General features: G+C 45.7%; 1 protein-coding gene across 11 annotated transcripts in view; it reads right to left on the bottom strand.

The window, feature by feature from the left end:
- The window catches only part of TENM3 (teneurin transmembrane protein 3), a 670,243-nt gene that overhangs the window by 132,853 nt on the left and 524,024 nt on the right, over positions 1–13,366 (bottom strand). For all 11 annotated transcript variants that reach the window (XM_070408131.1, XM_070408130.1, XM_070408129.1 and 8 more), the window contains one exon: positions 8,803–9,041. In XM_070408131.1, coding sequence (XP_070264232.1) covers positions 8,803–9,041 — 239 coding nt within the window. The remainder of the gene's footprint in view (positions 1–8,802; positions 9,042–13,366) is intronic.

Here is a 13,366-nt window from a genome sequence, read left to right as displayed (position 1 = left end):
CTATGTTGTTCCCTGCTGTGTCTCTCATAATGCCTCCGTAATAAATGTCGTCACTCAATAAACAAATTTTGAATGCATGAAGGATGGATGGATGGACGGTCACTTCCTTTTCTGGTGTTATATTAGTAATTTAATACAAAATCACTGCGTAGAAACCGTGGAGTCTCATTGTTAAGGAAAAAGGATGAGGTGTGTAGACATGCTAATATTATGTCAGACAATAAATAAACTGAAAGAGTATATTCATTTGGAATTTATTTTATCGCAGATTCCAGGATAAGACCTTTGTTTGAATATAGATTCAATGGAAAGTAAAGTTTTTATACTGAATTCATTCCTAAGATTGCTAGCAGTCAATAGTTTTGTTTTTTTAACTTTATATATGCCAGTTACTCTTCCTTTCACTCCTCTTGATGTCGATTATGCTCTGAAAAAACAATGCCCTCAGTACCACCAATATGAAAGCAAGTGACATACGCAATGCCGATTAAATATCTATGCAACGTGACAAGGAAATGGCAAATATTGTATCGCACTTTCCACTTGGCATTAGTGGGGAAATGCAGCTACGTTTTGCAGAAATGATCGCCCCAAACAGAAAACAACACCGCATTTCACATGTGATATTTATGTCCCAAACACTCTCAAGTTCAGCTGATGCTAAAGGTATATATTTACAGACTAGAGGCCTAGTGCACGAAATTTGTGCACTTGGCGGCGGGGGGGGGGGGGGGGGGGAGGGGGGATCTCTCAGCCCGGCCTGGGCCCTCTCGCAGTCTGGGAGCCCTTGGGGAAGTCTGACTGACAGCTTAGGCCCAGGGGAGCAGGCCTAAGCTGGCAGTTGGACATCCTTAGCGCTGCCGCGGAGGTGAGAGAGGCTCTTGCCACCGCCACTGTGCTTGCCAGCTGTAAGCCCAGTTCAGGGCTTCTGGCTGAGCGGCGCTCCCCCTGTGGGAGAACACTGACCACCAGGAAGCAGCTCCTGCATTGAGGGTCTGACCCCTGGTGGTCAGTGCACATCATAGCGACTGGTCATTCTGCTGTTAGGTCTATTTGCATAATAGCCTTTTATTATATGGGATTTCAGAAAGGAAGGGAGAGAGAGAAAGAGATAGAAACATCAACGATGAGAGAGAATCATTGATTGGCTGCCTCCTGCACGCCCCGTACTGGGGATTGAGCCCGCAACCTGGACATGTGCCCTGACCAGCAATCAAACCAGTGCCCTCCTGGTTCATAGGTCGACACTCAATCACTGAGCCACACCAGCCGGGCTAAAAGTATTTATTGTTGATGTCCTTGAACCCTTTTCAACTCAGGAGCTCCTTGTATCTGAGTGGTAAAGAACAGTCTGTTTGTGCATAGAATTCCTCCCATGTTATTTACTCCACTGACCTTGTATCGAGCTAACAGTCAAATAAGTTATTTTGGGGAAGGAGAAGAGGAGCACACTCCCTATATTCGCACCAATTTGGCAGTGATTTCTTCCTGATGTGCAGTAATAAACACATACCAGCTCAAAGCTCCACATTCTGCTGTTGTCCTTATAAAAACCAAAAAAAATGTGTAATGTGAAAAAAACTGAGTGTGCGATACATAGCTTTTTCCCACTTTAGGTCCAATTCAGACGTCACCGATATGCTCGTACAGAGCTGGCTATTGAGTGAACTGAATTTTAAGTCACCTCTCGATCATTTCCGGGTTTCCAGATGATACGCTAGACAGAAAATTGGTATTTTCTGCAAATTAATAGAGCTCACACTGAAGTTAGGACAGAGTGCAAACATGGCAAGACCGCCAGCATCTCTGTGGGTCGGAGGGAGGAGTGTGTGTGTGTGTGTGTAAGCGAACATATGCACGCTTTCATCCAAAGTGCCTCTTTCACAGGAAGCGTACCACCATCCAGAATGGGTTTCAGTAGACTTTCTCCTTTTTGAATCGGCAGAGTCAGAGTCCTGCAGTAGCTGCTTTATCATATCACCATTTCCCTCCTCTCCCAGGGGTCAACTGGTTTATTCTGAGTCTTCATTCACCTTTGAATCAGGTTTAAATATGTCTTTAATTTCATATATCCAAGGATAACATAAAATACTGATTTATAAGTTTCCGTTTACAATGTTCAATCCTCTAAACCACAGGCAGTATATTTTCTTCCACAAAGTGATGAAATCACATCAGTATTAAAATGCTGCCGTCGCATCTCAGACAAGATGCGTTTTCGAAATGTAATGCAACTAGGCGTCAGGAAGGAAGCTGTAGTGAAAAATGGTGTGTAATTCATTGCTCAGTTGTGTTCTGTAACCTAATAAAACAGCACTTTTATTGCACAAACATGTCCAAAAAGAAAAAAGAATGTCACAGCACATTTTATTTTGCCGTATATATTGAAATGGCTGATTTTTCATGAAGCACAAAGGGCTGGCGTATTTTTCTTTCTGACCCTGAGGTGCATATAGATAGCTAGTAGCATAATCAATTTCAAGGTGCACAGAGAGGTAAACTGTTCATAAAATGCAAACAGACAAAGAAGTAGGACAGAGAGCTGCTACCGAACCCTGAGTGCCATGAAGCTGGCCTTGACGGGTTACCTTTTGCTGGGTCTGCGGAGTGAGTGCTCGCGCTGTTCAACAGCCTTGTTAGCAGACGCACCACAACATCTATTTTAGGAGTCACTTGGTAGCAGCTGTTCATGTATTTTTTCAATGAGACAGAATATTGAAAGTGCGAGTCCTCCTTAGCAGCATGCGCCAGGAGTTCATCAGAGAAACCATGCTGAGTTACTTCACGTCATTGGGAAAGCAATTAACAACCAATCCCTGAAAAGTCCAGATTTTTTTTTGGGAAAACCAAAACCAAAACCAAACTAAGGAAGGTTTGCAGCGGTTCTCAACCTATGGGTCGCGACCATCAGAAAACACACATAGCATGTCAGATATTTACATTATGATTCATAACAGTAGCAACATTACAGTTATGAAGTAGCAACAAAAATGATTTTATGGTTGGGGGTCTCCACAACATGAGGAACTGTATTAAAGGGTCGCGGCATTAGGAAGGTTGAGAACCACTGCTTTAGAGGGAACTGGGAAGTGTCTGTTGAAGAAGGCAGGGTTTCTGTTTTGGGGGGATGGAAATGATTTAAAATTGATTGTGACACTGTGTGAATATAAACACCACTGACTTGTGCACTTTAAATGGGTGAACTGTAGGGAATGAGAACTGTATCTCAACAAAGCTATTATGAAAACTGTCAAGCGAATTATTGGTTGGGGATAAACTGAGCCAAAAATCGAGAAAATGTGCTCGCACAATAGAATTTGATGGCATTTTTGTCTTCCCTAGTTTTCCTTAAATATAAAGAACGGGTGCAAGTGGTTTTGGTGCTCCTCCACGTGGGGAATTATGTGAATTTTCAGGTTCTGCCCAGCCATCTCCGAAATGTTAATGAGCTGAAATGTCCACCATGGTGTTATCTGGAGTCTGACTTGACTTTGCTGCCCTCTTTAACGGTGTTAATCTAATAACGCAAACATTTATTTTGACTTTATTTAATGTTTCAATAACGTTCATGCCTGATGGTAAGATGTCTGGGCATTTTTTATATATTTACAGGTTATCCCCACTGACTGTGAGCAAAGGACAATAATCAAGCCTATGATTCATCCCATAACCAGGAGCAGAGGGAGAAGCAACAGTGACTAGCAGGCTCCATCTCTTTAATTCATTCGCTGGTGAACAACTGCTATCTATTACCCTTCCTTACAATCTTCTAATCATTAGAGCAGAAAAAAAAAAAAAGAAGTCAGGGCCCAGGAAAAGAAAGGACAGGTCTTTTTTCTGATAGATCTGCATCACTATTATCATCAAACACAACATGCGTGTTTAGAAATCAGCAGATTTTCACTGTGTAAAGACGCACCAACTGAAGTCCTAACGTGGATGTTGAAAAGAGGTTTGCCATCTGTCCAAGTGTGGACAGTTGATGTTGAAGAACAAGAGATGCTAACCCCTGGGACATCTGTCCTAGGAGGGACCAGTGTAGCTTCTCACTCCTGCTCACTCCTCTCTCCCCACAGGGCCTCATGACTGCCCACTGAGGGGTGGTTTCTAACAGGTTGTCTGTGCTTGTCCGAATGGTAGCCAACAGCCGCACGTGGCTGCTGGAGTTTAAATTCGTGAACAATAATAACACGGAAACTCCAGTTCCACAGCTGTGCTGGCCACACTGTGAGGCCTCATGAGTAACACGTGTCCAGTGGCCACTGAATTGGACGGTGCAGAGACAGGGCGTCTCCATCATGAAGAGCAGTGTCTGACGTGCTGGCTGAGCCCTGCTGCTCCAGGTGTGGTCTGTGGCCACGGCGGCGTCCCCTAGGGCCTGTCAGAATGCAGACCCTGGGTTCTCGCCGCAGATGTGCCCAATCAGAAGATGCATTTTAACAGGGTCTCCAGGTGACTCCTGGCACATGGAAGTTTGAAAAGTATAAGTCTGGACTTCCTTTCTTCAAATCCCATGCTCTGGAATGCCACTAAAGCAATCTTTTAAAAACATAATGGCTTGCCCTAACCGGTTTGGCTAGTGGATAGAGCATTGGCCTGCGGACTGAAAGGTCCCAGGTTTGATTCCGGTCAATGGCATATACCTTGGTTGTGGGCACATCCCCAGTAGGAGGTGTGCAGGAGGCAGCTGACCAATGTTTCTCTCTCATCAATGTTTCTAACTCTCTATCCCTCTCCCTTCCTTTCTGTAAAAAATCAATAAAATATATTTTAAAAACCCCACAAAAAACAAAACATAACGGCTTTAACTTTTTAGTTTCTTCTCTATGGTAAGTCTTTTGAAACCTCATGGGGGCGGTAGAGTGAAATGGGTCCTCCACAGTTTCTGGTCCAGCTTCCTCACTCCCAGGCTGTGTGACTTCAAACAAGGGGCCTCTCTCAGCAACAGAATCCCTTTTGTTTAATGGAGACCATGACTCAGGGGTTGCTGTGAAAATTAAATGAGGCGATTCATGCACAGCTTTGGACATGATGCTTGGTGCCCTGTGAGTAGCCATCACCCATGCAGATGGTTCATGTCCCTTCCTTGCCTTGGATGACCTCTTCTCAAGGTCATTGCCCACTAAGCGCTTTGACATTAAACCCTGGGAACTGACCTCCGCTTTACCTCTTAGGAATCGCCTGCCAGATCAAGACTTTCCCCAACATCTTCAGCCTGAGAGAGTTTTCTTTTCTATTTTTTGCTCCTATGGACCTTGCAGCTATGAGAGCATACGCTGTCAACAGTATGTTCACATTATTGTCTTTCTCACTTGACTGTGAGTTTCTAAAACGGAGAGCTAATTTGGACCTCTAACATCTGTTAAGAGTGTCCAGAAAAATGTTGACCTAAAGTAGTTACTGAAAAACCATAGAACAGAAGAAAATTAAAAAAAAAAACTTAGACTAAATAAGAACTTTATAGGTATAACAAGACTATCACAAATTATCAAGAAAAATTGATAAATGTGATGAATTAAAAAATTCTATATGGTATGTGGCATAAAAATCATGAACCAAGTTAATAATAAACTGGAAAAACTACATAACATATATGACAAATGATTCGCTCCTATATAATAAAACCCTGATATGCAAATCGACTCAACGGCAAAACGACCGGTCGCTATGACATGCACTGACCACCAGGGGGCAGATGCTCAAAGCAGAAACACATGCTTGCGTAAGAAAACAGTCAGTGCATTTTTGGGAACTGGTAAATTAAAAACAGCTGCTAAATAAGATTATACACATCCATTATCAGCAAGAAAGCCTGGTACAAATGCATTAAAAAGCATGGCACTCCAGATGCACATAAGCATGGAAAAATATCTGGAAGGGTATGCGCCAAAATGTTAACCGTGGTGACCTATGCAAAGAGTTCACAGTGATCTATGGGGGTTAATTTTCACTTTCTTCTTCCTCTTTTATTAGCTGAAAATTGTATGGGAATAGAAAAAGAACAAAACCTCTCCCCCTCCCATCATCCCTCCATTTCAGAAGTTACACACCTTGACTCTCCTGAGGTAACTTCACCTTAGAGAAGAGACAGGTTACAGCTCCATCCTCATAACTTCTCATGACCTTACTGGAAGGTGAGAAAGCAAATTCTGGGATAGAAGTGATTCCGCAAGCTTTTCAGTTTGCATATTTCTTTGACTTTATACTGACAGTCAATAGGAGAGAATGGGGGGGAAGCTTAAGGAGACTGCACTTTGTTAACAGTTGGGAGGTCAAGCTGATGAGGACACTGGCTTCCCCACTGATTCGGGGTTTATCGGAGGGATCTCACTGGACAGGCAGGTGGCCCTTTTCCTTCTCTGCTTGACTCGCACACTCGGTGGGCGTGCACGACCTTCCCTGAGAAAAGCGCCCTACTCCATTTTTTCCAAAGCTAATGGCGGCATCTTCGGTCTGAAAAGATTTTCGATGGTAACTGATGAAGAAAAGAAATTCTTTAGCTAATTTAAACTACAACAATGACAACCATTGCAAAAATGTGTGCTGGTTACTTAAGCACAGGAAGACCAGTGAAAACTGGAAGTCTATTTGAGATTAATTAAACTAATAAAAAATACGAGATAATTCTTTGATGATAAAAGTAATTTTGGGGAGGGAAGCCTTGGGTTGCATTGCCTTAATTTCTAGCACAATAACCAGATCATCAGAAAAACGTTCAGCAAGTATCTGTACATGAGTAGATTAACTATATAATTTGTATGCTTCCTTGTGGGGAAAGATAAAGTCAAAGGGAGAATTTTTGGAGTGTGGCACTAGAAGCAATATAGGATGATGCTAACTATTAAACAGCAAAAACGGGCCATTTGAAAAAAAAGAAACATTTGAGCTTTCACTTAGAGCTCTAATACTCAATTATATTCACGAAAGGATCCTTGAAAAGAGTACATCTCACAAATAACAGTGATCTAATCACACATTAAAATGCTATTTTTCCTGCCACTCACACGCATAAATAAAACTGAAGGGTGTTAGAGCCGATACTCAAAGGATTTAACAAGCGGGGGGCCCAGGCACTTACAGTCAGACAGGGTGTCCGACAACACCTGGGCTACACCTGGGCTACCCCTGGGCAACACAGACACGGAATCCCGGCCCTGCGCAGGATCTATCAAAACTCCCCTACAAAAACAAGCTGAATTGATTCCATCCCACTGATGACCGATGTATTTCTGGACCCTTTAAGACTCTCCAGCAGCACAATGCTGACAAATGTACATAATTTACCCAGCTAACCAGAAGACACCCTCCTAACAGACGAACATTTTCTAGCTGAACACGAACAATCCATCTCTGAAGAGTGATGTTTGTTGTTGTGGCCGCCCTCATTGACCTTGAATGTTATAAAATAGCATAGCATCGCTTCATTGGTGTGTGATCTCGGCCCAGGGAAACCCCTTTTGGTAGCTGGTTTGACCCTTTTTACAAGGAGGGAGTTACCTTCGATTGAAAACTGACACAAAGGTGTCATCCCGACGGACAGTGGCTCCCTGAGGCTAATGAGGCTGTGTCCAGGGTCAGGGGGAGAGAGTGCCTGATGCATGAGTGATGTCTGCCGGGGTCTAAGACCTGGAAGCAGGTGTACATAACAAGCCACACAGTAAAATGCTATTTTTCCTGTCACTCACATGCATAAATAAGTTACCATCCTTGACTCCATCATCTCTAAAGTTCCTTCACTCTCTAAAATTCTATTTTTCTCTTAAATGTTGTGGTTCAAAATGGTTATTTCCGTTTCCAAAGTATGTAATTTTTAACTAAGGAGCGTTGTAGCTGATGACAGAAACCGGCCCACCGCACAAGCATACGACTGTTCTAGACGCAGCTCTGTGACACCCTCCTTCAGCGACAGACTTTCACGGGGCAGCACATGTCACTCTGTGAACTTGGAAATGCACCAGGGACTGCAGTTCTTGTAGGACCAGCCACGCAGCCTGGGGTTTCTCTCAGTGGACAACATTAGCATTTCAATATCATAGACCTTTCCCCACACTTAGAAGACCATCAAAATCGGATGTGGTCCTGACAGGTAAAGAAAACAGTTTCCCACAGTTTGAGTGCTCATCTGTGAGACAGAGGAGGCAAAGGTAACAGTGACCACTGTCATTAGCCCTTCCATCACGTGGGTTCCTATGCAGGGGGAACCTTGACCAGTGCCATGTTAGAAGAGTTGACAAATCCACATCCATGAGCAAGTAAAACCTCCTTTTCTAGTTTCACAGATGCCTGGTTCTCAGGAGAGTGTTTCTAAGGGGGAAACCGTGGTCCCCAGTGAGGGGACTTATACCTAGTGATTCATTAAAGCAACAAAAAGTCTGAGATAATTCTGAGAGCCGAGATGGAGATGGAGACGTGGCCCGTCCCCAGAAGCAGAGCGCCTACTGACCATGCGTCGTAGGAGACTCCTGCCCTGTGTCCACTCCTGGAAGGGCACGGATTGCTCTGTGAATGTGAAATGGCACAGGTTACCCATGTTTTCACGAGGGATAAGCCCAAACCAGACGTACATACACTAGAGTTTGCGTCCAAGAACATAACTGGTTCTTTATGCAAATGCAACTTTTCTATTTACCCAATTTGTTAGAAATCACGTAAACTACCCTGTAATTACAATGTATCATTACTGACTCCTTCCCCAGAAAATATAACCTCAGAACAGACTTCTGGACCAAACAAGTAGGTACCTGCAACAAAACCACAACGGCCTGACTTCGGGGCGGCACGCTCCCGCCACGCGGCTCTTACCTATGAAGTAGGACAGGAGCACGGCCAGGAGCACGGACACGCCTACGGCGCACAGGGCCGTGCACTTCCAGCTGCAGTACTTGGAGGACTTCTTGAACTTGAAAGCGCTTCTCGACAGCGTGTTTCTGGGCAGCGGCCGGGTAGGCGGCGAGTACACGGAGCCCGAAGCCATGGTGTATCCCGGGGTCGCGGTGCTGAACAGTGGCGTGGTCCCCGTCCCTGTTTTGAATAGGAAATGCCTGTGGAACGGGGGACATGGTTACACATCGGTACCAACAGCAAGATGCACACGTGTTAACACGCGGAGACAGACTGCGAGGGGCTCGCTCTCCTCTCTGTCTCCTTAATCGTTTACTTCAAATAGTTTTAAAAACCTGGAGATTAAGGAAACATTTTAGCCCAGCCGGTGTGGTTCAGTGGTTGAGCGTTGACCTAGGAACCAGGAGGTCACAGTTTGATTCCCCATCAGGGCACATGCCTGGATTTCGGCCTCCATCCCCAGTGGGGAGTGTGCAGGAAGCAGCTGACCAATGATTCTCTCTCATCATTGATGTTCTATCTCTCTCTCCCTCTCCCTTCCTCTCTGAAACCAATAAAAATATATTAAAAAATAAAACTATAGGATTCTTTTAAAGACACACACACACACACACAGTCACACACAAAGAGAATATTTTAACCAAAAAAAAAAAAAAAAAAAAAAGCCAAGTCATAAGAAGACTGAGGTAAGAGGGTCTGTAGAGCAGACAGCAGTGCTGAGGCCCGACAGTGGCGGCTGTCTCTACATCAAGCAGGGAACGTGACAGCCTGGCAAGGGGTTCCCATCGGACCATTTCCTGCACAAGCCATCCTGGAATCGCCCTGTACGAACTGCCTTAAGAACTTCCTCCCATTGCCCTGCAGACAACTCAGCTTAGGACCTGACCGCCACACGGATGCTCACTGCCACGTGGGAGCACGTTACTCCTGTAAACACAAGTGTGTGGGCCGCACTCAGGCTGCGGCTGCTTCAGTCCTGGTGTCCCTGACACATTCTAATCCTAGCCGCTCTCCACTAACGGGACCATCAGGCTTGTGGGTTAAATAAAGGAAATAATTAAATTCTATGTACCCTGTGGTGTGTTTTTCCTCCTGAAATTCCCACTTGTGTCCCTGCTCTGCCCGGCCTCTCAATTCCAACAACTGCGCCACTGCCTCGCCTCCAGGGGACACGAGGCAAGATGAGAAGTAAAAACAGTCTGAGTGCGTGTGGGTTTCCTAACGCCCAGACTATAGGGGGTGGTGGTGGTGTGTGTATGTGTGTGTGTGTGTGTGTGTGTGGGGGGGGGGGATGGCGAGGGAGGGGAGATGGCGCAGACGGGAATATAACCATGATGTTTGGGAGAAACATGGTGGGAGATAAAAGGGGTCCCCCCTGACCAGGAGAGGTGACAACAGCCACGGGTTCCCCACTGGGGAGCGAATCTGCCCAGTGCTCTGTGGCAAGTCTGGGGGTGAGGGGGAGAGTTTCCAGAGACGTCTGAGGCTCTCACTACCACTTCCACGACAAGCCTGAGGGCTGAGGACACAGAGCTAGCAGAGCGCGGCTGGATGACGCCAGGCACACAGACACCAGAGGCATCTGCATGCACCCAGCGTGTGCTAGTAGGTCCAGGGCCAAAGGCAGGCAGTCCCTGGTACTAGGAAGGATTTCTGCAGAAAAGGAAAAACAGGAAGGATGTGGGGTATAATCAAACCGTTTGAAAGACAGGGAATCCAGGAGGAAAAGGTTCCCCTTTGATGAGGGTATTTCCTCATGATGGGTCTGGGAGAGGGGAGAGGGGGAGTGAGTGAGGGCAGGAGATGGCCTGGTCCCTGGAGACAGAGGCCCCGCCGCCTGGCTCCCCTAGAAGACGGAGCCTGGAGAATGGAGACCACCGGGTGCACCAGGAGACCAGGAAATCGGAGACCTGCAGAGGCAATGGTGTCCCGTCGAGAGAAGTGACGTGTGGAGTGCCTGGGGGGTGTTCCAGAGGCCTCCCGGGGCTCCTGCATCTCAGCACTAAGTGTGTGGAGTAGAATTATGTTCATGGCTTCAAAAGTAGCAAGGAAATGGCAGCGTGTGCCACTGCCCCCAGAGGCCACACGGGGAGCAATGCAGCCACCTCAGCAGCGACATGGGGATCGATGAGGAAGGAACGCGGAGCCATGACAACAAACACAACGGGGTCCCGAAGAAGACTGGAGCACCAGCCACCCCCGGCCTGCGACTGCAGCCCAGGAGGAGGGAGAGCCCAGACTGTCTGAGCACAGTGTCTAAGAGGAGGGCTTCAAATAAAACAGGGAGATGAAAAGAGAAAGTCGGTCAGCATACCAGGTCCATGGATAGGAACGATACAGCCACTGCACACATCTATTGTCTGTCTGCTCCCATGTGAACACTAGTACATCTTATTCTCCTGAAGTTCGTGGGACACAGTAGTTGCTCAATAAATATTGTAAAATAAATAAAGTGGTGACCATTGTGCCGATGTAAAACGTAAGTCCTGGAGAAGTTAAATACCTTGGACAAGGAGCCACAGCTAACAATAAGTAATTACAATCTATAACAATAAAAGCGTAATATGCTAATTAGACCGGAGTCCTTCTGGACGAAGCCGGGCTGCGAGGGAAGCCCGGGTCCCATGTGCCTTTCTTCATTGTAAATAAAGAAAGAACTGGACAAAGTCTATGAGACATCTGTTTGCAAACACTGGACAACTGGCAATGCAGCATTCTGATCACTGGGAGAAGGGAAACAAAGGAATTTTCTGCCTGGAGAACCTTCCTGGATCACACTTAGTACCTGGAAGGGGATTCTAAACCGAGCATGGTGGTCTCATTGAGTTGGGGAAACGGATCGGGGGTCAGGGAGGCTGCAGAGGCTAGACTTTGTGGGCCAGTGTATCAGAGAGAAGGGCATTGCCCAGATAAAGAGCCCCAAACATCTGCATGGAGTCTCATTGAGTCTCTAGCGCACTGGTTCTCAACCTTCCTTATGCCGCGACCCTTTAATACAGTTCCTCATGTTGTGGTGACCCCCAACCATAAAATTATTTTTGTTGCTACTTCACAACTGTAATTTACTACTGTTATGAATCGTAATGTAAATATCTGATATGCAGGATGTATTTTCAGGGGTCGCGACCCACAATACTGTGCCCTGCATACTTAGAATGAGATTTCAAGTGGTTGGTCAAAGAACAATTACTGAGAACAGAACAAGCTACTAGGAAGCTATAGGCTAAACAAGTCCCAGCACTAACAAAGAATTGAGAGATGGTAGAGTTCTGATCCCACACAGTAATGATACCTTTTTGAACATCTGGTACAGTTAATAGAGACCCCAGAAGGGCCATGCCTTGATATTAAGGCTAAATAGCCCTAGATTAAAGGCTACCATAAGTCCCTACCAACAGAGTTTACATTCAATCCCTGAAAGCTGATCTGCAGGCAATTTAACCGTCTTCCAAGTAAAGCTGCTGTTTAAAAGAAGAACAAAAAATTTAGAGTCTTAGAAATTACTGGGAAGAAGCAGGAAAGTGGGAATCAAAATCAGGAAATATAAATAGACTAAAAAAACCAATAATGATCAAAAGCAGACAAGAATTTTAGACAGCTATTATAAATATGTTGAGGGACTTAAAGGAAAGCATGAACATAACAAGGAGATAAATAGAAGATATAGGAAAGAGCAAAGCGTGCTCTAGCTGGTTTGGCTCAGTGGATAGAGCGTCGGCCCATGGACTGAAGGGTCCCGGGTTTGATTCCAGTAAAAGGCATATGCCTGGATTGCTGGCTTGATCCCCAGTGGGGGGCATTCAGGAGGCAGCCAATCAATGATTCTCTCTCATCATTGATGCTTCTAGCTCTCTTTCCCTCTCCTTTTCTCTCTGAGATATATATATTAAAAAAAGAGCAAAGAGCAAAGTGGAACTTCTAGAAATAAAAGGTCCTATATAATAAAAAGTTTATATGCAAATTGACCGAATGGCGGAACAACTGGTTGCTATGATGCGCACTGACCACTAGGGGGCAGACGCTCAATGCAGGAGCTGCCCCCTGGTGGTCAGTGCACTTCCACAGGGGAGCACTGCTCAGCCAGAAGACCTGAGCCAGGCTCATGGCTGGTGAGCACAGCGGTGGTGGCAGTAGCCTCTCTTGCCTTCATGGCAGCATTAAGCCATCAGTCGTACATCCCCCGGGGGCTCCTGGACTGAGAGAGGGTGCAGGCCAGGCTGAGGGACCCCTCCCCTCCAAGTGCACGAATTTCGTGGCACCGGGCCTCTAAAAACAGAAACTAAAAGTTGGCAATCATAGGAACCAAAATTAAGACCTTCCCTGGGAACTATGTTATCATTTTATTCAAAGGCATTTGGGTCATTTCTTCCTGGGAATTGGGATTTGAACCTGGGCCTGTGGGACTCTACTATGTTATTTTAGCCTTGACACTAAAAACATGTACTTACTGTGCGCAAACACAACGAGCTGGACACATGCCAACGTCAGCTTAGACATCTCTGTTTCAACTCCTGCAGTTTGTGGA

The sequence above is a fragment of the Myotis yumanensis genome, unplaced genomic scaffold (genome assembly GCF_028538775.1).
Source record: "Myotis yumanensis isolate MYYU_CA2020_CCGP unplaced genomic scaffold, mMyoYum1.0.hap1 SCAF_3, whole genome shotgun sequence".
Classification (NCBI taxonomy): Eukaryota; Metazoa; Chordata; class Mammalia; order Chiroptera; family Vespertilionidae; genus Myotis; species Myotis yumanensis.
Note: the sequence above shows the minus strand (reverse complement) of the source record. Positions and strands in the feature narration are given on the sequence as shown.